The 27,446-nt window shown below is 38.9% G+C and overlaps 1 protein-coding gene across 1 annotated transcript; it reads left to right on the top strand.

Annotated features, from left to right (window-relative positions):
• The first annotated feature begins 1,330 nt into the window (after positions 1-1,330).
• On the top strand, positions 1,331-27,446 carry prom1b (prominin 1 b). Its single transcript, XM_034129308.1, has 27 exons — positions 1,331-1,610; positions 10,625-10,686; positions 11,396-11,422; positions 11,520-11,725; positions 13,464-13,584; positions 13,698-13,761; positions 14,182-14,271; positions 15,082-15,299; positions 15,407-15,481; positions 15,629-15,692; positions 16,008-16,016; positions 16,145-16,304; positions 16,976-17,128; positions 18,022-18,145; positions 18,277-18,380; positions 18,510-18,594; positions 18,705-18,851; positions 19,200-19,271; positions 20,151-20,243; positions 21,600-21,653; positions 21,891-21,971; positions 22,111-22,179; positions 23,017-23,106; positions 23,954-24,069; positions 24,822-24,910; positions 25,848-25,882; positions 25,986-27,446. Exons 1-25 carry the CDS (start codon positions 1,340-1,342, stop codon positions 24,904-24,906), a joined length of 2,640 nt encoding a protein of 879 aa, XP_033985199.1. The 5' UTR covers positions 1,331-1,339; the 3' UTR covers positions 24,907-24,910; positions 25,848-25,882; positions 25,986-27,446.

The following is a 27,446-nucleotide window of genomic DNA, read 5'->3' on the forward strand; positions in this document are numbered from 1 at the left end:
GGCTTAACCGGGCTATAATGTTACTTTTGAACTGAACTTTGGGTTTTCCCTTTTTTTAACTCGAACCCTGTGTGCTTGACATTTTTTCACAAGCCTTGACCGTCTATCTAACAACCTCAGAGCTGAAGGTCAGCCGCTCAGTGACCTCAGAGTCAATTACCTGTCGTCACATTTGGTGGAGGAAGAAGTACCTAGATCCTGTTTTTAAGTAAAAGCACTCATACCATAAAAATAATCAAGAGTCCCTGCATTGAAAATGTTTACTTCAGTAAAAGTATGTGTGTATGATCAGGAAAAAGTACTTAAGTTTCAAAGGAGAAGTTTGTCCCCTGTGACACTGTTAATGTTATCATATGTTAATTTATTTATGCATTCATGTAAAAGCAGGATTCTGCTGTTGTTGGGATGGAGCTTATTTTGAACTTTTAACCAATATTTTCAATAACGATGGATCTGCTGATTCATTTCTCCATTTACAGCTAGATTATACGATTTTTAAAATGAGTCAAAATAGTGATATATTATACCTTACAATTACCCAGAACCCATGACACCTTCTAAATGCAAACGGTCTCTGAATTATATTAAATAGCCTAAAAGTATAATAAAATATAAAAAATATATTTAAACATCTGGGTAGCTTTAGGATGTCCTTCTGGTGATACAGTTGTATCAATATAGCCTACATTTAAAATGTTCAAATTATTTTAAAATATACATTTAAATATGTTATCATAAAAATTAAGAAATAAAATAAGAAATTAAGCATATAAGAAAGGTTATTAACCTGGACATTACATTGGTCAAACACTATTTGACACTGGCATGTTAAATTCAAAGTAAAAGAAAAATAGAAATACTCAGTGAATTTACACGTAACCTGCCTTAAATGTGTATTTAATTACAGTATACTTCTTATGTAAAAGTATTTAGTTACTTTCCACCACTGACAGGTGATTTGACTCCACGGTGTCGCGCGGCACAGCCGGCGAGCTTTTAGCGAGCGCGCGCGTTCTGGGGTTTTACGTGCACGGGGGATTAGGGCCGGTGAGAGTGAGCGAGGACACCGAGACCACGAGCACATCCTCGGCCGTTAGTCATCTTTTGTCGTCGTAGAAGAAATCCGAGAAAATGTCTCCGTACCGGGAAACAAGCAGGAGATAACGGCTGAAACTCGACCGTTGGATGTGAAGTTTAAAAGTTTCTGACGGTTGATAGTGAACTGCGGGGATAAACCTCCGGGAGGGACAGGTGTCTTTCGTCCGTCTCCCCTCTACAACCCCTAGGGGCTAGGACTTTTACTTAATTTTTTTTGTATAAAGCTGGACTTTTCTGAGCCATGTTGTGGACAAGTTGGCTCGTCCTGCTGCTCTGCTGGGGGGCCACCAGCGGCGAGCAGCAGGCGGAGGAGAGGGACGGGACCCCGGTGGAGGCCCGGGCGGAACCGCAGAGACAGCGGTCCCCTCCCCCTGTGGAGCCGTTGGATTTTGGGTTTGTACCGGCTGCTGTTTACGATACCCACGCTTACTTTGAGCCAGGACCTATTGGGCTTCTCTTCCACATGGTCCACGCTTTTCTCTACGTTGTTCAGCCGAACACTTTTCCTAAAGGTGAGATTATCCCACCCCCCTCCTCCCCACCCAGGTTCCTCATCTTTACTCCGTGTCTTATTCCCCTCTGAGGAGGACTCTCAGCTCTTTTTCTTCTTTATACAAGTCATTCTGCATAAACACAACGCTCATATCACCAAATAACCTAATGTAGGAGACTAGGAGTGACCCTAACAGGTGTCAAACTCACCATTACCTGATGAGGGGTTTTCAGCTTTAATGTCACTGCAAAGGATTTTAACGGCGGTTGCCTCCGTGAACCCAAACCGTTAAGATATAAAGAATAAACAAGATACAAACATGATGATAACGTATGGCATGCAATACAAGTATGATTGAATAAATAAAGAACTTGTAAATCAGTACCAGAGATGGAAGAAGTACTCAGATCTTGTGTAAAAGTAGAAGTCCTTCAATTAAAAGTACAAAAGTATGACTGTCAAAATATAAGTAAAGTACCAAAAAAAGCATATATTTCAGAATAATATTATATGTTTTGATTACAATTATTGATGCATTAAAGTGTTTATCAAAGCTGGTAAAGGTGCAGCTAGTTTTGCATTAAGTGTTGATTATATTTCTCATCAATAAGGCCCCTTAACAAAATCTGCAAAGTAACTAAAGGTACGAAATACAGTAAATATAGTGGAATAAAAGTACACTATATAGCTCTGATTTGTAGTGGGGTATAAGTATAAAGTAGCAACAAATTAAAATACTCAAGTAAATTACAAGTCCCTCAGAATTGTACTTGAGTAAATCTACTTAGTTACTTTTCACCACTGATCTCTACTAAGGGGTCCATCACACTGCAATGAGAAGCTGCCAGAAAAAATGTAGGCCAGTTAATTAATGATGGGAACATGATAATAATGCATGGTACTAATCCTTCAGTGTTTACTGCCAATGACTATGAGTTTTGGATAGTCACTGTGATAGATAGCAGAAACTTTGGCCAGTGGTCTGTCTGATTACACTGTCTATCTTCGCCATCAAATATAGCCAAATGGTCCTCTACTTGGGGTTTTAAGTGGTGACAAAATGATTAAGTTGAAAGAAAAAAACAACAATTATTTTGTCTCTCAAAAAACCTTAAAAAACAAGCCAGAAGGAAATCTGTGTTTTCACATAAACCTGAAAAGCAAGCGATAACCTGTGCTCAGGGGTCACTGGTCATATTATTTCAGAAATCCTGATCTAGCGGTCTGAAGCATCACAGACTAACTGAACTAATTTACGTCACAAACTAAACAACAAAGTCCAAAAAACATGGGAAACCTCAAAGAGCTTGCCGGAAATGTTTGCACACTACTGCTGAATCTGTATTCTTTCTTCAACTTTGAATCTAATGGCTGACTCGATGCATGACTTCCATACAACACACCTAATTAAAACTCTTCTGGTTCAAAACGGCACACGTGCGGTTAGGGACGGCATGCTTTGATGATATGTGCTTGTTGAGCTCAAAAACCAACACTATGAGCAGAATATTGGGATCAATAGCTCATAAATGATCCTCTTGGGCGCCAATGCTGTAACATTATCGCGGTGATTAAAAGGTGATCAGGTCCGTCTTTAATCAATACACGCATGGTGAATGTTGTTTTCCTGGTCACCTGGTGTAGTGCAGTTAATTGATGGATATATAGAGCTACAACCAACTAAAAGTGTTTTGTTTGTGTACCGTATGTACGGCTGTGAGTGGTCATGTTGGAGGATGACATAGTGCAATAGGATTGAAGGTTTTATATTGCTGCCATTTTGGTGTCCAGGGTCAGTGCCGCTGGCTTGGTAATCAATTAGCAGATCAGCGATTAGAGGAGGATTTCTCTGTCACCTGTATCCCTTCGTAATACCTTAATCCGCTGGACCATATGCTGCTGCTGCCAGGGACTTTCCAGTATTTATTACTGTCATACACACGCACAGGTAGAGACCACCTGGATGTCCTGTCACAATCCCACATATCATAATCATACTAAATCCTGCGTGTTGATTGACACATAATAAACACAACATACATACTTTCAGGTTCAATATGACATTGTTTACATCTGCTTTACTGAAGACATTAGGCTCAGAGGACTGCCAACCAACTTAATCCACTAAATTAACTTTGCAAAGAGAGGGCCAGTAGTTCAATTAAAAAAGCTATTCATTTGGAAAAGGCCGCATTATCACATCCTTATAAATCCATTTGTTTCAAATCCAAAACTTACAAGAGATCATTATGAATACAAACGTTTGAGTGTGTTACTCAAACAACCTGAACAAGAATTGAAGGCAATGTAAAACACAGCTACAACTGTTCTTCATGAAGAGCTGCAATTAACCATTATTTTCATTATCAATAATCGTTTTCCGCTGGGTCTATAAAAGCTCACAAAATACGGTAAAATGTCCATCCAAGATTCCCAAAATCTTTTTCTGAACAAAACCCAAAGATATTCAGTTCAACATAGTAGGAGGAAAAGCAGAATATATAGCATCCCCTGCCATTTCTACAGGAAAAATCCAATATACTCAATAGTAAAGATCAATTTATCAATTATTCATCCAATCAATGTAGCTCTAAAATAAATATAGGTTATTTCTAAAATAAACACCATTTATGTAATCACAATTACATACAAAAAACATAGTTTGTCCCTGAGATAAATCTTCTTAAATTATATTAGTGATAATCTGTGGCAAGCGAACTTACATTAAATTGTACAAAATGCTACCAAAGCACTACTGAGCAGGATATTTTGCCATTGCAGCATAAATACAATTTACTTAAAGACATTTTGTTTTTGACTATATGTTTGTTTATGTCAAAGGTTGTTCCTCTTCAAATGTTGTTTCACTGTTGAGACTATTTTTGGCCAACAAGCTTGTCTGCTGCTCATTTCAGTATACCTTTAGGAAATGCAGACATTCGACAGTACTGATTCTGACGTTGATACCCTAGGATGTCTCGTTGATACGAGTAATGTATTGTCGGTGGCCCAATGCGTGCCTGTGTACATGGTTGTAGAAAGGGCTTGAGTTATATTTAGCTCTTGCGGTGGTGACGGGTTGGGGTCACAGGGGCTGAGGTTGTCTGGAGTTTGAGATGGAGAATTACAAACCAATGTAAGGTAGACTGAGGAAAGGAAGTTGATTGTCCTTGCAAGAACATTGGTCTAATGTTGAACAATCTCACAACAAGTCTGTAGACAAATCTCCACAAATCCCTGTTTTATTATGAATGTTTCAGGTTTCCAGGACAGCTGCTGTAGCGTGAATCACAGGTCGTCATTGGTTCATTGGTTGTTGTCAGGATCTGGATCGCTCATCCCTCTTTACAAATCTGTGTGACGTATCATAAGGAAGATGCATTTTATACTCCTGCACTATGTGAGGAGGGCGTGTGTCTTATCCCCCTGATACACACAGGGTAGATTAGAGGATTAGCATCCACTGGGCTAATGCTAACACAGCTACCGCAGCTACAGATGGCATTGTAACACACACACACTTACACACACATACACACTTACGAATGTGAAAGCGCATGCTGGCTCGCAGACTGCACGAACGTACTGAAAGTGGGTCATAGTCTGGGTATTTATCTGTTTGCTTTAATTACTCACTGGTTAAAAACATGTTGTTAATCAGGGAGATAATGCCTTGAATTGAATTAACAACAACATAAAAAACTTGATTAGTTTCCTGATAAGGATATCTGCAAAACAAGGGAGGAAGGAAAGAATAGACACTGGGATTAATTGATTTCTGTAAAGCAACACTTTTGCAGATCAATTAATTATTTAACTACATTTTAAGTTGAACAAAATAAAATTGCAACCTTTCCTGCTTCTAAAGTAGATGCTAATGTCTTGTAATTATAACATCTTAAATACCTAAATCTAAAAATATCTCTTATATTCCATAGATCAGAAAAGTCACTCAATTGATCAAAACAACATTGTTTCAGTCTGTTATCTCTCTTTACCTGATCCATATTATAGCATATTGTGGGCAGTGTCTAATAAAGTGTCTAGTGCAAACAGGAGAAAAGGCCGCATAATCCTCTTAGTTACTTTGGCCAGCTCACAGCGGGCTGTGTAACTTTCTTTAGCTCCTGGTGCCTTCAGAATACATACGGTGCTTATAGCCTTGTGTAATTCTGTATACCAAACAGTTAGTAGTATTTAAAGCAACAACCAGGAAGTACTTCATAACCTGACTATCGCGTAACACCTTTTGAAGTGCATCCCACAGAATCACTTTAGGTTCACATTTTTATAATATACATTTATGAAAGTGAGAGCTGCAATCTCACTTTGTCCTACCAATTCAACTTATTTCAAAACTATTTAAATCTAGTCTTGGGAAAACTGTTAGTTTCAGTGGTTCTAATCATGGGGTCTCAGAAGCCCCTTCTTAGGGTTAACCTGATGAACTCGCTGTGTAAAATAGTGTCTAACTGCACAGAAAATACATGTTGAAGAAGTTTCAGGTCTTTTGGACATATGCATTTATTTTACAAATAACATTTGTTTTTTTCTTGTTGTGACATAATGGATAGTATTACTTGTGTATGATTTGCACCTGGCATTTGTGATTTCTTGTATAAACAATCCCAGATTTGAATATCACTCGTCATCACATCACATGTGCAACCTGTTATGAGTGGTCGCATGTAGACATCGCTGCATTATAAGGGGTGACAAGCCAAAGAGCACAACTGGAACTTTACTGCTGGAAATATAGCCAATAATGTAGCCAATCATTTATTTTCCTGCACTTTTCTCTACCAGTAACTCCACCATGGCCACCTTATTCCCCTAACCGTCTTCCATTTTTGTAATGATTGAATGTCTTCAGAAACGTACATTTCTCCAGTAGGGTCACTGGGTTTAACTTGCTTTTCCAAATAAGATAACGTGTTCAAATCCACTGTCCAGGGAGCAGAGACTGACCAACATGTATGGATGTATTTCTTCATCATCTCTCCCACTGAATGCTTCAAAGTTATAGATTTAGGTTTTTAAGTTTGGCTAATATACTTCACAGTGTTTAGGTGAATGCAGGATAAAAAATGCCCTTTGTGTTTCTGTGTGTGGGGCTGACTTTACTTTAAATAAGGCCGTTAACATAAAAAGTAAAGATGGTTGTTGGGTTGCATAAGGCTTTGCTGCCACCTTCCAATAATCCAGAGCAGGTCAGCGTAGAGGATTGTGCAAGTCTATATTTACACATGGCAGTAAGAGGGTTGTAGGTGCGGCCTTCAACAGCGCTAACTCGGTTCGGTGTTCGGTGGTTTGCTCTTTAGCTTCAAAGTGTTCTCTATGTGTGTGTTTGTTCTGCTGGTAGTCAATATAAACCTTTGAATGTCTCTTGGCATCACCTTAAAAGAAAAGCCTACATTTTGCTAAAATTATTAATTGAATTAAATCTGTTGTTTTTTGTATTTAATGAAAAAACAAATCAGTACTAGCTCCCTTTGTGAATCATGTGCATCATGAAACCGTTTTTTGACCACAGTGAAAATCATTGTGAAAGCTAAGAAATCTAGATTAAAGGAGATTATTTAGTTAGATGAAAACACGTTGACGATTTGCGAAATCCCACTTTTCTCTTTCAATCCATTTTTAATTATGGACTTAACAATGCTCTCGAGTTTTGGGAAATGCTTGGACCCCAAAGTCGTGAACAATCGTACACAGCCACAGCCAGAATCTATTCGTTCTAATAGCAATAATACTTCAAATAGTACACATATTTATTTATCTAATCTTAGTCTGCAACTCTGCAGAAATACAGCTTTTTAACTGAATAATAGAAATGTAAGAAAGAAAAATAAATAATTCTTATTGTAAAAAACGATATGAAAAGTTTCAAATGATTTGGTACGGCCCTGGAAAGAAATCAGTTCCTCACTTCCTTACTTTTGTCTAAAGTATATTCAGGATGAGGAAGTGATTTATTTTGAGTTGGACGGTGGTCTTTTCATTTGCTTTAGGTCTAACTCAGGTTCATCCCCCCCCTTCCTTTCATTTGCATTAGCTTACTCTTATGTTGGCTCACTGAACTAAGCTGTCTAAGCTTAACTGCCCTCAGCAGCTAATGCTAACTAAGTAGCTGAGCAACAACAGGTGGCATGGACATGACTCAGATGTGTTCATATGCTGCATCTGCAGAGTTCAACCAGGTAAATGTCTTCGCCCGACATGACAGTCTGAGGGCTCCTGCTGGTTTATAAACAGGTCTGGGGAAAGAGAGACACCTCCCTGGCGGAGAGGAGGACGGTGCTGCTGTTGAGAGGATCATCCACGTGGTCACAAAAGATATCCAAAAACTCAACTTCTTATACTTGAGGCTTATTCAGAGACATTTTACTTTTAAAACACACACTTGGAACCTCACATGAAACAGAAGCAGTTGCTTTGCAGCCAAGTATTCAACTAAAGGAATAGCAAAACATCTAATTAAACACTCAATAGACATTATTTGATTAACTGTGTGTAGACTAAACAGTGTTCAAATATGAGTCAATTAAACTGCTTTTCTCTCTCATTTACCAGTGTAGTGTGTTCAAAGATACCACCATGGGGTCTTTGTTGATTAAATGATATCATCAGGACATTTTAATTCTTAATTGATAGTGTGTGTGTGTGTGTGTGTGTGTGTGTGTGTGTGTGTGTGTGTGTGTGTGTGTGTGTGTGTGTGTGTGTGTGTGTGTGTGTGTGTGTGTGTGTGTGTGTGTGTGTGTGTGTGTCAGCTTTAAATGCTAAACTGGCCTCCATCTGTTTACATTGCAAACAGCAGAGCAGAGTCATCTACTGTTCCGAGGCATGTTACTGTTTATGACGATATTACATTTCTAAAAGAATAGATAAGAGCAGACATTTTTATATCATGTGATTTGCCGATATCATGGGAGAAATCTCACTATAGCAAACACTGGAATATAGTATATTGCTTTGACTAGGGATGCAGCTTCAAACAGGTAGTCTTCAATGTTAATATGTTGAATTCAACATGTCTGTATCTCTGGTGAAATAAGTATTCAGATCTTTTATTTATGGACTTTTAGTTAGGGATGCTCCGATCGATCGGTCACCGATCGAGATCTGCCGATACTCACTCTCTACCGATCGATCGGTGCTCTCTAAACATGCCGATCGCGAGGGCCGATCGCATGACGTAAAATACATGACACTTTTCTCTGTGCGCGGCAAAACAAGCTCGCCAAAATGGCTCCACCGGTCTGGCATTATTTTAAGGTGTCCGAAAAAGACAGTAAAATAGCGGTATGCAACGTGTGTGTGAAGCAGAAATCCTGCAGCTCCACCCGCTGTGATGGGCGGTGTGAGCGGAGCGAAACACACAAGAGTTAGACCTAACACATTTAGCTATTTGATCTACCTCTGGAACAAGCTAAACTAGTTATAAATATGTTTATTCTTCACTGTCGGCCTCACATATTACTGGATCAGCGAGCTGCATGAGACGATACTGACGGGCTGTCAGGAGAGGGAGAGAGGGGGAGAGAGAGGGGGAGAGAGGGAGAGAGAGGGAGAGAGAGGAAAAGAGAGCGCTTCCGCTCATTTCTCCCGTGGTATTATCCAAAGTGAATGTAAACTTGAATAATATACATAATTTGAATGTAATAATTAAGTTGATTGTTGTTTGTGGAAGCTCCAGTGAATGAGCCCCATTAACTGAGTTTTAAACATCACTTTAAATGGAAGATTTAAAGTGATGTTTAAATCTTCCATTTAGGCCCCGCCCACTCGATCGGATCGGCGATCGGTATCGGCCGATACTGATTTCGGCGATCGGCCCCAAAATTGGCGATCGGAGCATCCCTACTTTTAGTAAAAACCCTAAATAAAACATGTTACATAGGTAAAAGTACAAAGCATCCAAATAAATCTAGAGAACCAAAAATGCAATTTCAGAAAAATAAAAACAGTTTCATTTGATAGGTTTCTAAATATTTACGCATTCATGTGTAAGCAGGTAATGTTGGAGCCAATGGTAGCCATTTTGTGTACTGCCTAGCTTTCTATAATAGTGCATAATAATATATACGTTGTCTATTATTAGTATTTGAGAAAAGTAAAATACAGAAAAAAAGTTCAATATTTTCTCTAAAATGTAGTTTAATAGAAGTATAAAGTTGCAGAAAATAAAAAGTATAATCATCGAAAGAATACTTCAGTAAATGAAGTACTTACATTCCTCCACTGGTTTGTGTACACATTGTATGCTTGATCTGTGGAGACTGTGGCTCAGTGGATAGTGTGCTGGACTTCGAATCAGGGGGTAGCAAGTTCGAGGCCCACTGCAGTCAGCATGTCGTCGTGTCCCTGGGCAAGACACTTCACCCCAAATTGCTCCTGTGGGGATTGTCCACAGTAAGTAAGTCGCTTTGGATAAAAGCGTCTAACAAATGACATGTAATCTGTAGATGAACACACATCCACTTGTAAATAATGTGTTTTTTAACTTTACATGTTGTAAAATATATACTGTGAATGAGTCTGTGTGCATACAAGTGTTATTGCCAGTACGTGTGCACAGAAATCAGTGTGTCCCCGAGTCACATTTAGGGTGAGTCACCATCCAGGTGAGCTTAGTGATGGCTGACCTATAAAAACACACAGACAGATGGACTGAAGTGCATTTCTCATCGGCAAACTACACAGTAATAACAGCCTCCGTAAAAACACACATCTGTCAGATATAAGAGTAGATAAATCCTTCCACAATACTGTCCTCGGGAAATTAAAATATGAATCCACGTAAGCTGTGTTGTCTGCTCATGAACAGATAAATGGATTTGTCACTCCAGCTTAGCTCGTCAAATGTAGTGCAGGAAGTGTGTTTGATTGTTCGTACTTTAAAATTGGCAGATGACTCATACCACGTTCTGTACAATCCGTATACACCCTGGTAAACTCTGCAAGTGATTATAATTACATTTCTGCAGATTGAAAGACTTGTGTGCTTACCTATCTGTTCTATTTTTTTTTCAGATCTGATTGTTAAAGTTATTCAACAAAACATGGGAGGAATCAAAATAGAAGAATGGAGAAAGGTATGTTTGGTTTAAAAGATTATTGAGATTAAATATTGTAGTCTTGATAATAAGCAGTAATGATACTTAACTGGTTAATACATTTGTTAATTTAACACCTGTAAGAGATTTTGTTTTTTGCATTTATTTGTAATCATTTCAATGGCCTTAGAGTGGCCTTTTTAATAGAACATGAAATAATCTATAAAGTCTCTATAATATGTTCAACACATAACGGGTAATATAATAGCCTTGTTACTGCGATTCCAACAAGCTTTTTGGGATTCCCTCACTTTGATTTGACGCTTGTTATTATTAAAAACAGTACTTTACAAAACAAAAAGGCAGTTAACCATCATATAATTCACAAAATAAAAAAATAATGTGCAAATTGAGAATAAGTAAGTAGACACTGTGGTTAGAAAAAAAGTTAACAATATGAAATACAAATAATAAGATATAAAATAAAAGCAAGAGAACATTTTTGTAAAGATTAGGTTTTAAGAATGATGTTTCTTCTGCCTCCTAATCTTTTGGCCGTCAAACTGACCTTGATTTGTTTGTCTTTCTTTCCCTTTTTGCCGTGTGTGTGTGTGTGTGTGTGTGTGTGTGTGTGTGTGTGTGTGTGTGTGTGTGTGTGTGTGTGTGTGTGTGTGTGTGTGTGTGTGTGTGTGTGTGTGTGTGTGTGTGTGTGTGTGTGTGTGTGTGTGTGTGTGTGTGAGTGTCACAGCCAGACAATGTGGTGCTGTTACTACAGGTAAACTCCTCATAACATTATGTTTTCACATTATACTCCACATTGTCTCAGAAATGATGTGAGGTGTAATAATGATTGTTTATATCCTCTCCTGCAGACGATCTACTACGAGGCGGGTTTCCTCATATGTGCGACTATCGGCATCCTGTTCGTGGTCCTGGTCCCCATCATCGCCATGTGTTTCTGTGTGTGTCGCTGCTGTGACAACTGTGGAGGGGAGATGCACCAGAGACAAAGAAAAAACGTAGACTGTCAGAGAGGTTTCTACACCGCCTTGCTCGTCGCCACCTCCATCTTCATGACGTGAGTCTTTATCATCTTATTTATCATCATGAGGATTTTTTAAAAGGTATTATTAGGTCTCATGTATGTTCTCACTGTGTGCATCATGGAAGTGTGAGACTGTAGAAATCTTCTGCAAATGTTTTGGACATACTGTGCTGCATACTGGATATACCATAAGATGTATAGAGAAAGGAATGCATGTCAAAGCAAAGTAAAAAAAAAAAATCAAGTGTCTTTTTAATTCTCATGAAACCCTGGAGGCTGACATTACCTTTAATGCACCTTGACTACTAATAGTCCAAAAGGAGTTTCAGTGTTGTTGTGCTAGTGGTGGCTAATGTTGTCTCCAGCTACTAGCTTCAATCAGAGATGAGGAGCAGCTACAGAGGTCTGGAAACCTCACTGCTTTCTAACTCTATATGCTGTATATTGTTTTCTCATTCAAAACTTGTCGTCACCTGAAGCCTCTTTTTCAGATTTTGCAGAGCTCCCCCTGAATCCACGATAGGCTTTATAAAACCTTTTGGTAACATATCCTGTCATAATCCACCAGACCTCTAAACAAGCTTAGATGTGTACATCTGTGGAGTTCTCCTTTAAAAACATCTGCTCACATACAGACAGGAGATTACCTGCAGATCACCCGCTGTGTAGGAGACAGGTGCACGGTCGGAGAAATAGGATCCAAACTGCAGGACAGTTAGGTGTTACTGATATCACCTGGCTGACTGTAAAGGGGCCTCTCTGTCTGAATGAGTGCTTTCACATCACAAACATACACACGCACACACACACACACACACACACACACACACACACACACACACACACACACACACACACGCACACACACACAATGTAAGTACATAAAGTACTTCAATTGGTGATATTCATATATATGGGTTAATTATTTTATATCTCACACAATCTTTCCTTTTGTTGACACTCAATCAAGTCTTTTCTTCAGGTTAAGCAAAGTGAATAAATCAGTTATATGGCTGTACCATTGAATAACTTTAACAGGTGTAAGATATCTTCAAAGTTCAGGAATAGCAATCACAAACGTAATTATTAAAGTTTGCATATCATCAGCTCAACACCTTAATAGACTTCAACATCATCCTTGTTTTCACCAGTGCATTATGAGAGCATTATCTATCCTGCATTTGTATTTGATTACAGTACGTTTTTTACAGTATATAACAACATCAAATGTACGTAATTTCTGAGATATAAATTTGAGGTAAAGTTAAAACGTTAAAGTCTTTATCCATAATCATTTGTTTTCCAAGTTAAATCTCTACCAATCCTCAGGTAATAGATGCAAAATAGATTAATTTAGAAGGTAAGTGAGATATGAGGTTTCCAAAAGAGACTCATATATTAAGTACATTTATTGACTGTTCATCATGTAGATCTTTGCAAAATCTCTCTCAACTCCACATCAGGAGAAAGTTCTTGCACATCATAAAGTGTATTTGACATGTGTGTGGGAACCCACACTCTTGACTGTGAAGAGCCCAAAGAGGTATATACATAGAGAGTATATACAAGAGAGTTATGTAGCTGAGAAATGTGATTTTTCAGGCCTGTCACATGTCTCTGTGAACTTTCAGTGAGTGATCAGAATTACATCTTGATGTAGCCATGCTGCCCTCTGCTGGTGAACACTGCTCACTGTCTATACTTTAGTCAAATTGTACCTACTGTATGTGATCATATATAAAAAATTGATAAAATAATGTGTGTGTTTTAGTCTGGGAGTGTTCATCGCCTATGCTGCGAACCATAATGTCAGCGCCCAGATTAAGAACACTCGGAGGTTAATCAACAACAACATGAGGGACCTTAAGACATTTGCTAACAACACACCTACGGTATGTCCTCCCACCCCCCACACACACACACTCACACCTTTCTATGTAAAAGCCTTATATATAATAAAATGAAAATGTATGTTTAAATGAGTGATGCCTGTTTTCTGTTGCAGCAAATTGAATACCTGACAGCCCAGTACACCACGGCAAAGAACAAAGTCCTGTCAGACCTTGACAGTAAGTTGAACTCAGACTGTTTACTTACATTATTTGTTTAACCTTTGTGCCTCCCTTTAAAGACGTGTATCTGATGTCCTTAGAAGGTACAAATACCCTCCTTCACAAAACCTCTAGAAAATAATATATACAATATGTTCCTCTTTCACTGACTGAAATGTTTTAAACTTTTGTCTTGGAGACTAAGAACTACCAAATATGATACTAATAAAAAACTTGTAATAAAATATATTTTCACACGCTAGCCAATACTTCTGCCAAATAGATTAACACAGCCAACATGATTGATAAAGCAAAGCCAAAAAACTCCTTAGTGATACAGAGTAATGTATCTCACTTGGTTGTCTGTGGCTCGCTGTGTTTAGTCATATTTAGCTGTAGTTTTCTCATATAATCTGATCTCTCTGTGTTTCCTGACAGACATTGGACCTTTGCTTGGTGGGAGGATCCACAGTCAGCTGGAGAGAGAGGTGGTGCCCTCACTGGACAATGCGCTGCGGATGGCAGGAGGTAACACACACGCTTTTAATACGACCTCCTGTACAGTTTACACAGCTTCATAATGCAGGGCTGATAACACAATGTCACCCCGTTGTCACCATATCTGATTGGTGACATTCAATTTGAAATTCAAAGAAAAACCTCTCCACCCATGAATTATGTTGCTACAATGTAAATTGCTGCTCATGTTTTGCATAAACTCAGACTTCTAATCATGTCAAGATAAACTGTGTTGTTTAATTAAAATACCCCCAAAAACACGGTATAAACTGAAATTGTAAATCAACCCTTATTTTGGTGAAGTGAAAATGTAATTGTCACACTAATGCAACAAATGTCACATATATATTTGTGAATTGTAGCCGCACTTATCTTGTCATGCTACATAATACGTTTTTGCATGCAGTTTCCTCTATTATGGTTTTAATACTGCCGTGGTGTCTTTAAAGGCATATCCTCAACATCTTTTAACCTTCCTTTTTCCTCTCCAATTTCTGCACATTTTTCTTTTATCTAAAGCTAAAGTTGAGAATGCCATCAAAGGTAACCAGAGCTGATCTGAACCCCTGTTGTGTTTTGTATTGTGGTTTCCCTTTGTGGGTTGTTGGTCTGTCGTCAGTGTAATCAGCGTTGTTGTCATCCTGTTTGTAATTCTGTGGTAGTTTTGTGAATTGTGAATGTACAGTCTATTAATGTAAATAATTTGAAGATCACATGTTGGACAATACAAAACAGCACACTGTTGTGGATTATTTTAGTAAATGTGTCGATTTTTTATCAGCCTATTTTAAAATGTCATCCTCCCTCTCCGTCCTGCAGCCATGCGGGAGACCAAAGAGGCTCTGGAGAACGTCAGCTCCTCTCTGGAGGTTCTTCAGGAGGGGACAGCCAAGCTTCAGGCCAGTCTATCTGAGGAGCGGGCCTCTCTTTCCAACACTTTATCAGACCCTGCCTGCACTAATGGAGCTGTGTCGTCCACCTGTAACACCATCCGCTCCACGCTCGCCCAGCTGGGAATCAACTCTGACTACTCTAAGGTACCAGGAACTGAAGATTGCCTCACAATCAACACAACTGAAAATGGAAACAAGCATCTTAAACGGCCATTTTTACTAATCTATATTTGTATCTTTCCCTCCATAAGCTGCCAGATGTTAATCACGCCCTGGTCAATGTCAATACTGTCCTGAGAACAGACCTCAGCAACATTGTACAAAAGGTTAGTCTCTGTCTCCTGCTCTTCATCATCATCATCATCATCCTCCTGTTTATGTTGTCACTATCTTTTTCACCTATCGTATTCTTAAAGAAGCCTTCCTATTTAAAACAATTATATATTTTCTCTTTTCTCACTCTTCACCTCCAGGGTTACTCATCCTTTAATGATACACCACAACTGGTTAAAGAACAAACTAAAAACATTGTCTCAGGTACTTAACTGTCTGTGTGTGTGTGTGTGTGTCTGTCTGTCTGTCTGTCTGTCTGTCTGTCTGTCTGTCTGTCTGTCTGTCTGTCTGTCTGTCTGTCTGTCTGTCTGTCTGTCTGTCTGTCTGTCTGTCTGTCTGTCTGTGTGTGTGTGTGTGTGTGTGTGTGTGTGTGTGTGTGCACGCCTATTTAGTTTGCCTAACACATATAGCTGTTTTCCCTTCTTCTTTGCAAATGATAAGAGATTAAGTCTAACTGTAGTCTTTCACTTTCATATTTTCTTTTTCTTTCACCTTCACCTGTGAATGATGAAACCACAGCTCTACCTCGTAAGTCCTTATGTTTTCTCTTAGACCCCCCCCCTTTCCTTAAAGTTTTCACCTCTAATTTGAGTGGCCTTCTGATTGATGTAGAATAAAAATCCATTACTTACTTCGGTTTATATTTTCATTTGTAGGAGTGAAAGGCATGTTGGATAAGATTGGCACAGAGATCAACGGCTTCACCAAGATGTTCCCAGTGGAAGCTTCTCTCGCCAATTTCACCATTTTCCTCACCCAAGGACAGAAAAATATTGAGTCCTTTTACCCACAGATTGACCAAATTGACTTTTACAGGTGTGTGTGTTCGTCTGAGTACATGTATTATTACTATAGGTTGTAGGAACAGAAATCTGTCAGACTATGGGGACAAACTTTCCATCTGGAGAACAAGAATATGGCCTCTACAAGGGAATATATTACGTTAAATATTTGATCTTTAGGGTTAGTAAAAGGCTTGAATCAGCTATTTTCCATATTTTTGTAACAACAAATACAATGTGAAATGCTTGTCATTGTGAACATACATGAGAATTATCACCAAATGTGGAGCTCTGCTTTTTGGAGCTTTATAGTGAGTTTCAGCTCATTGTTCAGCGGTCTCACCGGTCTTTCTACTATAGCAGGCAACGAAAAAGAGTTTAAAAAATCACTGTACACTACCTGCTTAGAAACAATTTAATGAACAAAGAGGAGTATTTAGCAGCTGAACAGACAGATATTTCCCTCAAAACTAAATCAGAGCTGACAGACAGTGAATATTGGACTTAACATTCACCAGGTTCTCTGTGTTTCTGTGAATACTCAATTGGCTGCTGAAAAGTTATTTATATCAATGTAAAAGGGGATATTATGTCAAGGTAGTGTTCACAATTGTGTGTGTGTGTGTGTGTGTGTGTGTGTGTGTGTGTGTGTGTGTGTGTGTGTGTGTGTGTGTGTGTGTGTGTGTGTGTGTGTGTGTGTGGCAGGTGGGTCGGCTGTGTGGCAGTGCTCTGCACGGTGGTCTTGGTCCTGGCCTTTAACACCCTCGGACTGCTGTGTGGCGCCTGCGGCTACGACGAGCAAGCTACACCAACAACACGAGGCTGCCTGTCAAACACCGGCGGCAACCTGCTAATGGCGTATGTTTCCAAAAGTGTACAACCCTCAAACTGAGAGGAGTGATAAGAGGGCTTATTTTTGAGTTCATCAGTCTGAGGGATTGTTACGTTCCCTACTGGGCTAGGGGAACCAAAGGGAAGTAACAACATATAAAATGACCTGGCGAGAGAAAAAGGAGAAGAAACTGATCTCTGAAGCCACAAGATGGTCTTTTAATGGACAAAAGAAAAAGGGCTCACCAGCCAACTTGCAAAGCAAACTAAGACAAACTAGAACACACATATACACTGGAGCACATCTCCTAATAATTAACAAAACACAGGTCTCACACAGAGACAGAGACACCATGCTGCACACATGCTGCCAGAGGAGAAGGAGAGAGCGACTGCAGCCTTCCTCAGGTCCTTTATGGAGGCCCTGATTGGGGATTGGGAGTACCTGAGGGAGAGGCTGCACCTGGAGACAGTCAGGGGGAAAGAAAGAGAGACACACAAACACCCACACACACAAGCACCCACTACGGCACGTAACAAGGATAAAGAAATATAAGAAATCAAGCAAACATGTTCAGAATAAGATTGAGAATCAGAATTCCTTTATTTGTCCCGCAACGGTGAAATTAACATTATTACATCAGCAGAAGTATAGTGCAGATAAAGTAAGAGAATAGACTTAACATATTCAAAAATAACTAAGTAGTTCACACGTTATTAACAATAAAAAACACAATAAGTAAAAAAAGAAAAACAGATAAGTAGACCACAAAACGAAGTAGCAGTGTATATATATATATATATATATATTATTTAAAGTGACCATATCAAATCATAGAAGTAGCAATTGTAAAAGTTGATGGATGCAGGAAACAGAGAGTACAAGATAACTGATGTGTTTGTGTCTGTTGATCTTTCAGTGGAGTTGGCTTCTCTTTTATCTCCGTCTGGGTGCTGATGGCCATTGTCTCAACCTTGTTTGTTATTGGAGGCAACGTGGAGAAGATGGTGTGTGAACCCCTCGCTAACCGACAGCTATTCAAGGTGCAGAAAACAAGCTCACTTCTTTTCCTGAATCATCTCTCCTCTGCCTCTCGGAGCGAAATCATGTTACATAACGGACAACACTGTGGCTCTGTGCTGATAAAAATGCATGTGTGTATGTGTGTGTGTAGATCATAGACACTCCATTCCTGGTTCATCCCTCCAAGAAGAACTTCCTTCCTGGGATGCTGTTTCAGAATCCTAACATTGACTTGACTTTGGGAAGCATGTACAGGTAATTGACCAACAACTAACACTGTTCATACTTGACATAAAGATCACTGTTTACTACCAGTAGCACAAATGCTCATACATTTACACTAAAGGAGTTTCAGCGTGTGACTGTACTGTGTTTGTCTCGTAGGGACTGCTATGAGAACAACGGTCTGTACCATTCTCTGCAGCTGGAGACGATGTTCAACATCAACTCCTTCCTCAACAGAACTGTGGTAAGTCTCACTGCACTCTGTAGGAAATGCTGATAAAAAACCTGTGTTACCGATGCATTGGGTAAGCAAGATGAAAGGTTACTTATCAGTTTAAGTGTTTTTAACAACAGTACAACAAGGATCTGGCCAAAGTGTTGGAGGGAGTGCAGGTGGACCTGCAGGACGTAACGCTGCTGGAGCAGGCCGGCAGAGACAACCTCATCAACTTTGCCAACTCTGGAATCGGACATATCAACTATGAAGCCTACCTGACTGAAGTATACATTTATAGAATATGAATTTAATATAAATAATATTTCAAAAAAAGATCTAAAGCTTCTCTCTATTCCTCTACTGATCCTATTCACTTGTAATATGCTTATTAAAAAGAGTACTCATTTAGGCTGAGAAGTCTATTTCATTGGAAAAATACAAACTCCAATCAAAACCTAGCAGGAATAAAATTTTATTTATTTTATTTAGCCTTTATTTATACAGGTGTAAAATCTCATTGAGACACAAATTCAAATTATATTGAAATTGAAAACTTAACGTTACACAAATTGAGGGAGTCTAAAACTATGATCCCTGCTTCATGAGTGTATGTTTTGGTTTTGTTGTTCTAGTTAAATAAAGGAGTAACTATCTTGGATCTCCTGTCCTTCTCTACTGACCTGGAGGCTCAGGCAGACCAACTGGTGAGTCTCATCATTATCGTACCAGCAGATTAAAGCAACAACATGAAGCTGCTTTCATCAATCAAATGCCAAAATGATAAAGAAATGTGATAAAAGTTATGTTTCACACACATAGGTAATACACTTTGCTTTGAATTATTATGTGAGTTATTCTTACTGAACTGCTGTTAAACAAACACAGGGTTAGTTATATGTAAATGGATTTTACTTTACTTTACTCTACTTCAACTAGTGCTAGCTACTTTCATTGTAAAAGAGTTTGCAACACTGAACTGAACACAGTGCTTTTGTTTTCCATTGCTTTGCTCTGTGAATAGAGCTTTCATTTACCCACCAGACTGAACCAGGTAGCAGACAGAATTGCAGAATGAAAGCGATCTGATAGAGGACCAACCTAAACGCTGTTGGTGTCATTAATGCACAGCCCTTGCATTGTGCAATCAACATTTACTTTATAATGATACGTTAAAACAAAACAAGTTTCTATTGCCTCTTAAGCATTAACATATTGTAGACTGTAGAAATGATATAGACATATTTTTAAACCACAAGTGCAAACATACATTTGGACAGACTGTGCAGAAAATAATTTTGTTACATGCTCAGTTGGTTCGAACAAGGTGCCCATTCACCCTGAAAACACACTCACACATTCATGGCACATGCAGAGCACATAGTACAGGAACTGTGCCATTTAAAGATACATGGGACATGCCACAGAAGGATTAGTGTGTGCCTGCATTTCTGAGGCAGGAAGGAAGGAAGGAAGGAAGGAAGCAAGGAAAAATAAATCATTGAGTTTATATTAATTACCTGCAGTAATTAAAGATTGAGCTGCATCAAACTTCTGTATCCTCTGCTTATTGTTTGTGTGTACAGCCCCGAGGTGCTCTGGAGAACGCACTGAAAGGACACGCCAGCAGTATCAGACAGATCCACAGGGATCAAGTGGTTCCAATGGAGCAAGCAATGGTAATCAACTCTCTCATTAAAAAAATAAACCGACACTCAATACATGTGCACAACCAAATCAGAATCAGAATCAGAAAGGGACATTTGCGTAGTTACAGCAGGAAAAAGAGCCACAGACAGCTTAATGTTACATATGTTAAATATGTGACATGCATTAAAAAAAAGGTACTAAGTTATGATATAATAAAAAATATAATAAAAATGTAAAGTTACATCATTTAAAAAATTACACATCCTGTAACAGTTCTTAGGATTTAGCAGCCAGGTATATATTACACAGTTATTAACGGCATCTATATATATTGCACTTCTAGCACATATTGCACATAGGTGGTTGGTATTTAACAGCAGCAAGTTACACAATTTACAAAATACACACCTTGTAACAGTTCTAAGGATTTAGCAGCCAGGTATATATTACACAGTTATTAACGGCAATACACACAGATTACCCCCGTTTGACCAAATAATACCTTAAGCCTGAAGATCACAATATTTTAGAACTTAAGGCCCATTTATTTGGCAACCTTTCTAAAAATATATAAAAACTGGGCTGTTAATTGTGTTATGCCACGGTCAGCTTTAATTACACAAATAAATATTGTGCTTACCCTCAGTGAAACACTGTGGAGTTTGGTATTGACTGACTGTTAGTTGCAGCTGCAAAGCTCCTTCGACATCGTTAAGGGTTTATTGCTTCAAGCTAATCCATCAGCAAACATATATCTAGCTTTGAAAAGGAGATACAGACATTTGACCAATATCCTGTTAGTTACTAGCCCTGACAGAGACCTACAGGTTGAAACATGTTAACTTTTTAAAAGATTTGGCCACTGCAATTGTAATATTTAATTCCTTGTTCTTACATTTTGGAGTGCCTGGATTGCCTTCCTATTTAAAAATAAGTAAAATAAAAAATATACATCAATTGTGATTTATTTTCTCATGAATATTGTAATGCTTACTGTAACAGCTAATATACAAAAAAAAAATATTGTATGCTACACAGAAAGAAATCTAAATATAATATCATATAACTCATTATTACAAATAAACAAACATAATGTAATTATACATTTTTAGCGATGTATTACGAAACATGTTCCTCTGTTAGCTGGTCCCCTTTAACTTTACTTATTTTCTTTCTTCTTCCTATTTGTTTGTTAAACGGTGACAGAAATATGTGAAAGCGCGGGTAAGCCCTGTGTTCATAAATGTGTGCGTGTTTATCGTAGCAGTGTTGTAAATGTTGTGACAGCAGTGATGTGACGTAATGGATATTTCTAGTTGTGAAAAATGTAGTTATGGCATTATTGTTTGTTGGGTAACAGTTTGTGTTTGTGTCTCGTCTCACAGAGTACACTGAGTCAGAGCATCAAGCAGCTGCAGAGGATGTCCAACGACCTGACGGTGAGGGAACAAACAAAACACTTTTTACTTTCGTATTGACTTGCCGTCTAATTGATCAAAATCAACATCAGTTCAAACAGCAAATCGATAAGACATTGAAGGATTTACCTTAAATAAAACGTGGTGCACTCGTCTTATTTTTCTTCTATATTGTAAACTGATCATAAAAAGTAAACTATTTTCAATTTCTTGCTTTATTTATGTCTTATATAACAAATGAATTTCTCTCACTTTTAGGTTAAGGCCACGAATATCCTGAGTGCCATCGATGCAGCAGAGTACCTCATCACTCATAACGCCTCCCATGTGGTGAAAAGGGTAAAATAAAATATGTAGCAATGTTAATGTAGATACACGACCCTCCTTTTTAGACACTTGTTGCTTCAGACTCGTGAATCAGATGATATAAGATGGCGTCACACGTTTTCTGAGATGTTTTCCTTTTCTGCCTGTCTAGGAAACCAAAGGCTACACAGAGAACTTGGTGGGATACTTCAGACAGTACACAGCATGGGTTAAACATTCGGTGAGTATACTGCCAGTTTTCTCTGATGTATACATTATTAATGACCCCTTTTATCTCTCCGAAAAAATCTGAGTGGAAACGGCAAACGTTTTTTAAACTTGGATCCTTTGGGAAAGTTGGTGTTTTGATAAAAAAAAAAATAATTACAATAAGTGCACTGGGGGAATTAATAATGAAGCACTTTACTGTAGCATCCACTGAGAGGGAAAATAGCAGCATACAAAAACATGACAGCAGATGAAAACATTACATCTGTGTGGAGCAATGAGGAGATTATAACCTTCTTCAAATCAATATATGTAACAAATAAAAATATCATAATTACTTCATATTTTCTAAATATAACCCGACCATTTAGGATTTAATTTGCACCTTTGAAAAGGTCATCTCGTTGAGCCTTCTTCTTCTGCACTGGTTTAATGGCACGTAACTGGAGACTTAGCACCCCCTGCTGCTTATCTTGATGAACCAACTCCGGAAATGTGCATTACAGTAATATATGGAAACGTGCAGAAATGTGCTTACACTTTGCTATGTTTGGATGGAAACCTGCCAGCAGAAGAAAATCATATTATTATAGGATGCAAAAAAGTGAAGAGCTGCACTGATCTGAGTGAACATGATGTTCAGGTTTCAGTACACAGTTCAGAAGGCCAGTTTGATTGAAATTTGGTTTGAAAGAAACTGAAATGATCTTTTTTGTCAAACCAAAAGTCTGTAATAGGCAGGTTTAGGATACTTCATCTTTCTTCTGCTAAACTATACTCATGCAGTTTACATTTGACTTCATTCATACATGCACTGTAATCTATACCTTTGTGTGTTTTTCTCCTACAGTTGAGTTCAGAGGTGGCCCAGTGTAAACCCATCAGTAACATTGTGGACAGCATAGAGATTGTAGGCTGCAGCATCATAGTGGATTCAGTGGTAAGGCACCAGAACACTGTGGCTGTGTGTGTGTGTGTGTGTGTGTGTGTGTGTGTGTGTGTGTGTGTGTGTGTGTGTGTGTGTGTGTGTGTGTGTGTGTGTGGTGTGTGTGTGTGTGTGTGTGTGTGTGTGTGTGTGTGTGTGTGTGTGTGTGTGTGTGTGTGTGTGTGTGTGTGCGTGCGTGCGTGTCACACGGATTCATGCCACAGCTGTATGTACACTACATGTTCCCCCGAATGTATTTGGATTTCAACTAGAAGTATAAACGGCTCTTTGACGGTTTGAGCGAGCACTGGGTTTTTTGGGAGTGATGAAGTCTGTGGAGTCATTCGGCCACACATAAGAGAACAGTATGTTCTCAAGTCTTCAACACACTCCCTCTCACACACTGAGATGAGATAGAGTCCGTAGGCCTTACATACACATACTGTAGATTCTTCACTGTTTTCACTCTGTCCCTGAGGAGAGGCAAAGTATTTACATATTAGCTATGTGTGTGTGTGAGGGTTTAATGAGAGCTCCAACAATCCACAGACTGTGGTCAATCCAAACAGAGATTTATAAAGCAGTGCCTGCAGCCCCGGTACTGTATGTGCTGCATGTGTGTGCATGCAAACAAGTTTTTATTCATATGTTCTGTACTATTTGTGCCTTGTAATGTGCACATCTTGACCATCAATGTGTATGTGCTGCATGTTAAATCTGTTGGGTTGCAACCAACGCTTCTTTCATTATCAATCTCCACATTTCAAATGTGAAAATGCCAAATAAGTCCAAGGAGACTTCATGTCACTTATTCTTTAGTGAAAATAATATTTTTAGTGATATTGTTTTTGTGGTTTTTCAGAACACATTCTGGTTTGGTCTGGGAGGCTGCTGTGTCCTCCTGATCCCCAGCATCATCGTTTCTGTCAAACTGGCAAAGTATTACAGAAGGATGGACACAGAAGATGTCTTTGAAGAGTGAGTAAACACACACACACGCATGGTTTACATACTGTATATCCACTGACAGAAGTTTCTTTTGTTTTTATTGGTAGTTTTTCTGAATCTTTTTCTGTAGATCAAAACCAAATTAATGAATCTTCTTGTTTCCTTCTCTCTGTCATTATTCCTTCTCATGGTCTTTGATTATCCTCATATTTTCTCCTGGTATTTTTTCCACTCTCTCCAGAACCACTTACCCGTGGCTTGTTGCACTTTAATGTTTGTCTGCCATCCGTGCATCCTCTCCTCCTCTTCCACGTGTTTACATACCATGTTTGGAATTGGACACTTGACTGTGGATCTCCTGAGATCATTCCTAAACGTTTTTTGATAGGAAATCACGCATGAACTTCGTCTCTTTGCATGGATCTTCATTTCATCATCTCCTCCTGCATCTGCCTCCTCTTTTCCACTTTATTTCCGGGGATCACTCCATCCTTGTTGCTTTGACTGGAGTCTTCCCATTTTCTTTCTCACCTGTCCACCCTCTCTCTTGTGTTGCAGTATGGGTAATACAGGTAATCATGGGGAACAAGTGTGTGGTATCCATGGAGACCTTGCTGTGGTCAGGTATGAGCAGCGTCTCTGCTTGTTTGCATGCCGTGGGGTTAATTGGTGGAGGAATACTTTGACAGTCTGCAGACATTTGTTACATATCTTCACAGATTTTAAGTTAAAAACCATTCCCCATAAGTATGTATGTTATGTGTGTGTGTGTGTGTGTACAGTATCTCTCCCTATCCCAACACTCTGACCCGGTTCCCTCGGGCCTCGGCTCCTCCGAGCTACGCCGACTGGGAAGGATCTCCTTGATGAGGTACTGACTGTCCGTCGTCACTTTGCACTAACCTCCATCTCCATCTAACCTCCATCTATATATATATATCTAATATCAACTTCTTCTTCATTCTTTTTGCCTCTGCTATGATGTCCGTACTGAGGATACCGAGCTAGCTTTGTCCTTCTCAAAGGCACATAGTGTAAGAACAGAAGTTCAGGGTGTGAGGTCGGACACGAAGAGGATGCATTCTTCCTATAACATGATGAAGCTGTTCTTTTTGAGTAAAGGGATTGCATAATGTTGCTTTAAAAAGTAAACTAAACTAAACTAAAAGTAAACTAAAACCACCTGAGGTCCACCTGCCATTTAATCATCATCAGTCTGACTTCACCCAGGAGATTCTTCTTCCTCTTCTTCTGGTCTCATTCATCCTTCCATCCATCACTGTTGTCTACCAACGATTTTCCATGACTCTCAACAAGGAATAGCACATTCAGTTCACGAGTCAGTTATCCTTCATCATTCCCACTTGATGCAATATCCAACTATCTTCATATTTTGTAAGATTTTGGTAAATGTTTCGCTAAATAGCACTAAAAGGAAGCTTTTTTGATGATAGCCTCTTGTGCCTTTGGAGTAGAACACTTAAATACAACTTTGGGAACTTGAATGGTTTGTTTTGGAGGGGAATTACACATTTTCATCATACATGATATGGAGTTATCTATGTAACCAAAAAAGACTTCATTCATCCAACATTAAACAGAAATGTGACATATATTTGTTGACATCTGGAATTTGTGTTTGTTTCCCCTACCCTTCAACAATGATGAAGAAAGGCAGTAACTGTTTTTAAATCTGTTTTAAAACTACTCTATTATTTTGTTTTTCATTTATTCATACTTTTACTTATAAAAGCAATAGAGCATCGACAAAAGTAAAGCAGCTGATTACATTTTTTTTTTTTTCACAGCGGACAAGAGGGCTGGAACTGAAATTCCCCTCGAGGTAAGTCATCTCATCCGTCGACACCTCTCTTTAGGGATAATAAACAGAAAACACTCTTTGAAAACTCTGGTTATTTCTGACATGTCCTCTCTCTCTCTTCAAGGATTTCTGGACATTCCAGTTCTCTCCATTCAGATCTTATAACACGTCGGAAGATCAAAAAGAAGAACAACAATTAGGAACTGTGTGGTGAGGCGTCCCACCCCCCAGTGCCCCTTCAAGCCATTGGACAAGGACCTCAGATGCCAACCAACTGTAATTTATAAAGTGTTATTTCATTCACATCAGCACCGGAGCCGTCCTTCTAGTGTTTCATACTATAGATCATCAACGATCACAGAAATGTTCCTGCATAGTTAGTTTTTCCTGTAGATAATTCATTTGTTTGTACCTACATTCTCACCTTTACCATGGTGACACAAGTGTACATTTTTTTACACTTTCAAAACCTTTGAAAGTTTTATATACTTTTGTTAATGTTTGTTTTATAACACATAAGTAGCTTTTTCTAGGGGTAGCTTTTTCTTTTCTTGGTCAATATTTGTAATGTAGCTTGCATTGTTTTGACTGGACAAGTTGAAACGACCAAATAATCATTGATTCGCTTTCTTGTTGAGAGTTAGATAAAAAAGATGGCACTCTCGTGTCTTTTAGTTAAATACCAGGATCCAGTAGGAATAGCAATCAATATCACCATCAATGAAACCACTAGCATGATGGAAGAACACATTCATTTTCATGGTGACTATGTTCTGGACTCGGGGTAGGACTGATCCGTATCCCTGGCAGAGAACGCTGAGGTAGACAAATATGAGATATGAAGGGGGTCATCGGAGTTTGCCCATCCGTTCTACATTGGTTTTTACAGACTTTTCTGGAGAAGGCTCGCGAGCGTGTCCCTCAACTAGTGTTGGTTGTGTGTTCAGCTGGAATAGAAAGCTGTGTCCATATGTTCGACACAAAGTCAAAGCCGTTTCCAGTCCAGCCCTGCGATTTAGATCCTCCCCAAACTTGCTGTAATGAGTGAGCTTCAGAGGATGTGGTGTGTGGAGTTTGCTCCACTGGTCAGAGCAAGGCTATCAGTCATTTTGCTAAGCTAAGCTAACTTTGTCAATGGTGTAGCTTCAGGGCTAGTATACAGACAGGATACTGATATTGATCTTCTCAACTAACCTTCAGCAAGAAAGCGAAAAAAACTGGAAGTTCTTGTTAATTATTTAAAACCTTGAGACATGGAGACATCAGTCCAGAATTAATTATGGTCCACCAGGATGTAAAGAGTTTCTAGCTTTTCAACAGACACATGAGTTACAAACCCAGCAAGGTTTCAAGACCGCTAACAAACAAAATATTGTGTCTCCATTTTTTACCAGACCATTAGAGACCACTAGTTGCTTGTGTTTTTTTTTTTTTTTTCACCATTCTGGGGTTGGGATAATACAAATCCCAGAAGCCTCTTTGGTAAAAGAGGCCTGTTTGAGGAACAAAGCGTACACACAAATATTATATTACAGCTGGAGTCTGTGGTGAAGGCGCGAAACTGTGAATAAAAACGTCAGTCTTA

The sequence above is a fragment of the Trematomus bernacchii genome, unplaced genomic scaffold, assembly GCF_902827165.1.
Source record: "Trematomus bernacchii unplaced genomic scaffold, fTreBer1.1, whole genome shotgun sequence".
Classification (NCBI taxonomy): Eukaryota; Metazoa; Chordata; class Actinopteri; order Perciformes; family Nototheniidae; genus Trematomus; species Trematomus bernacchii.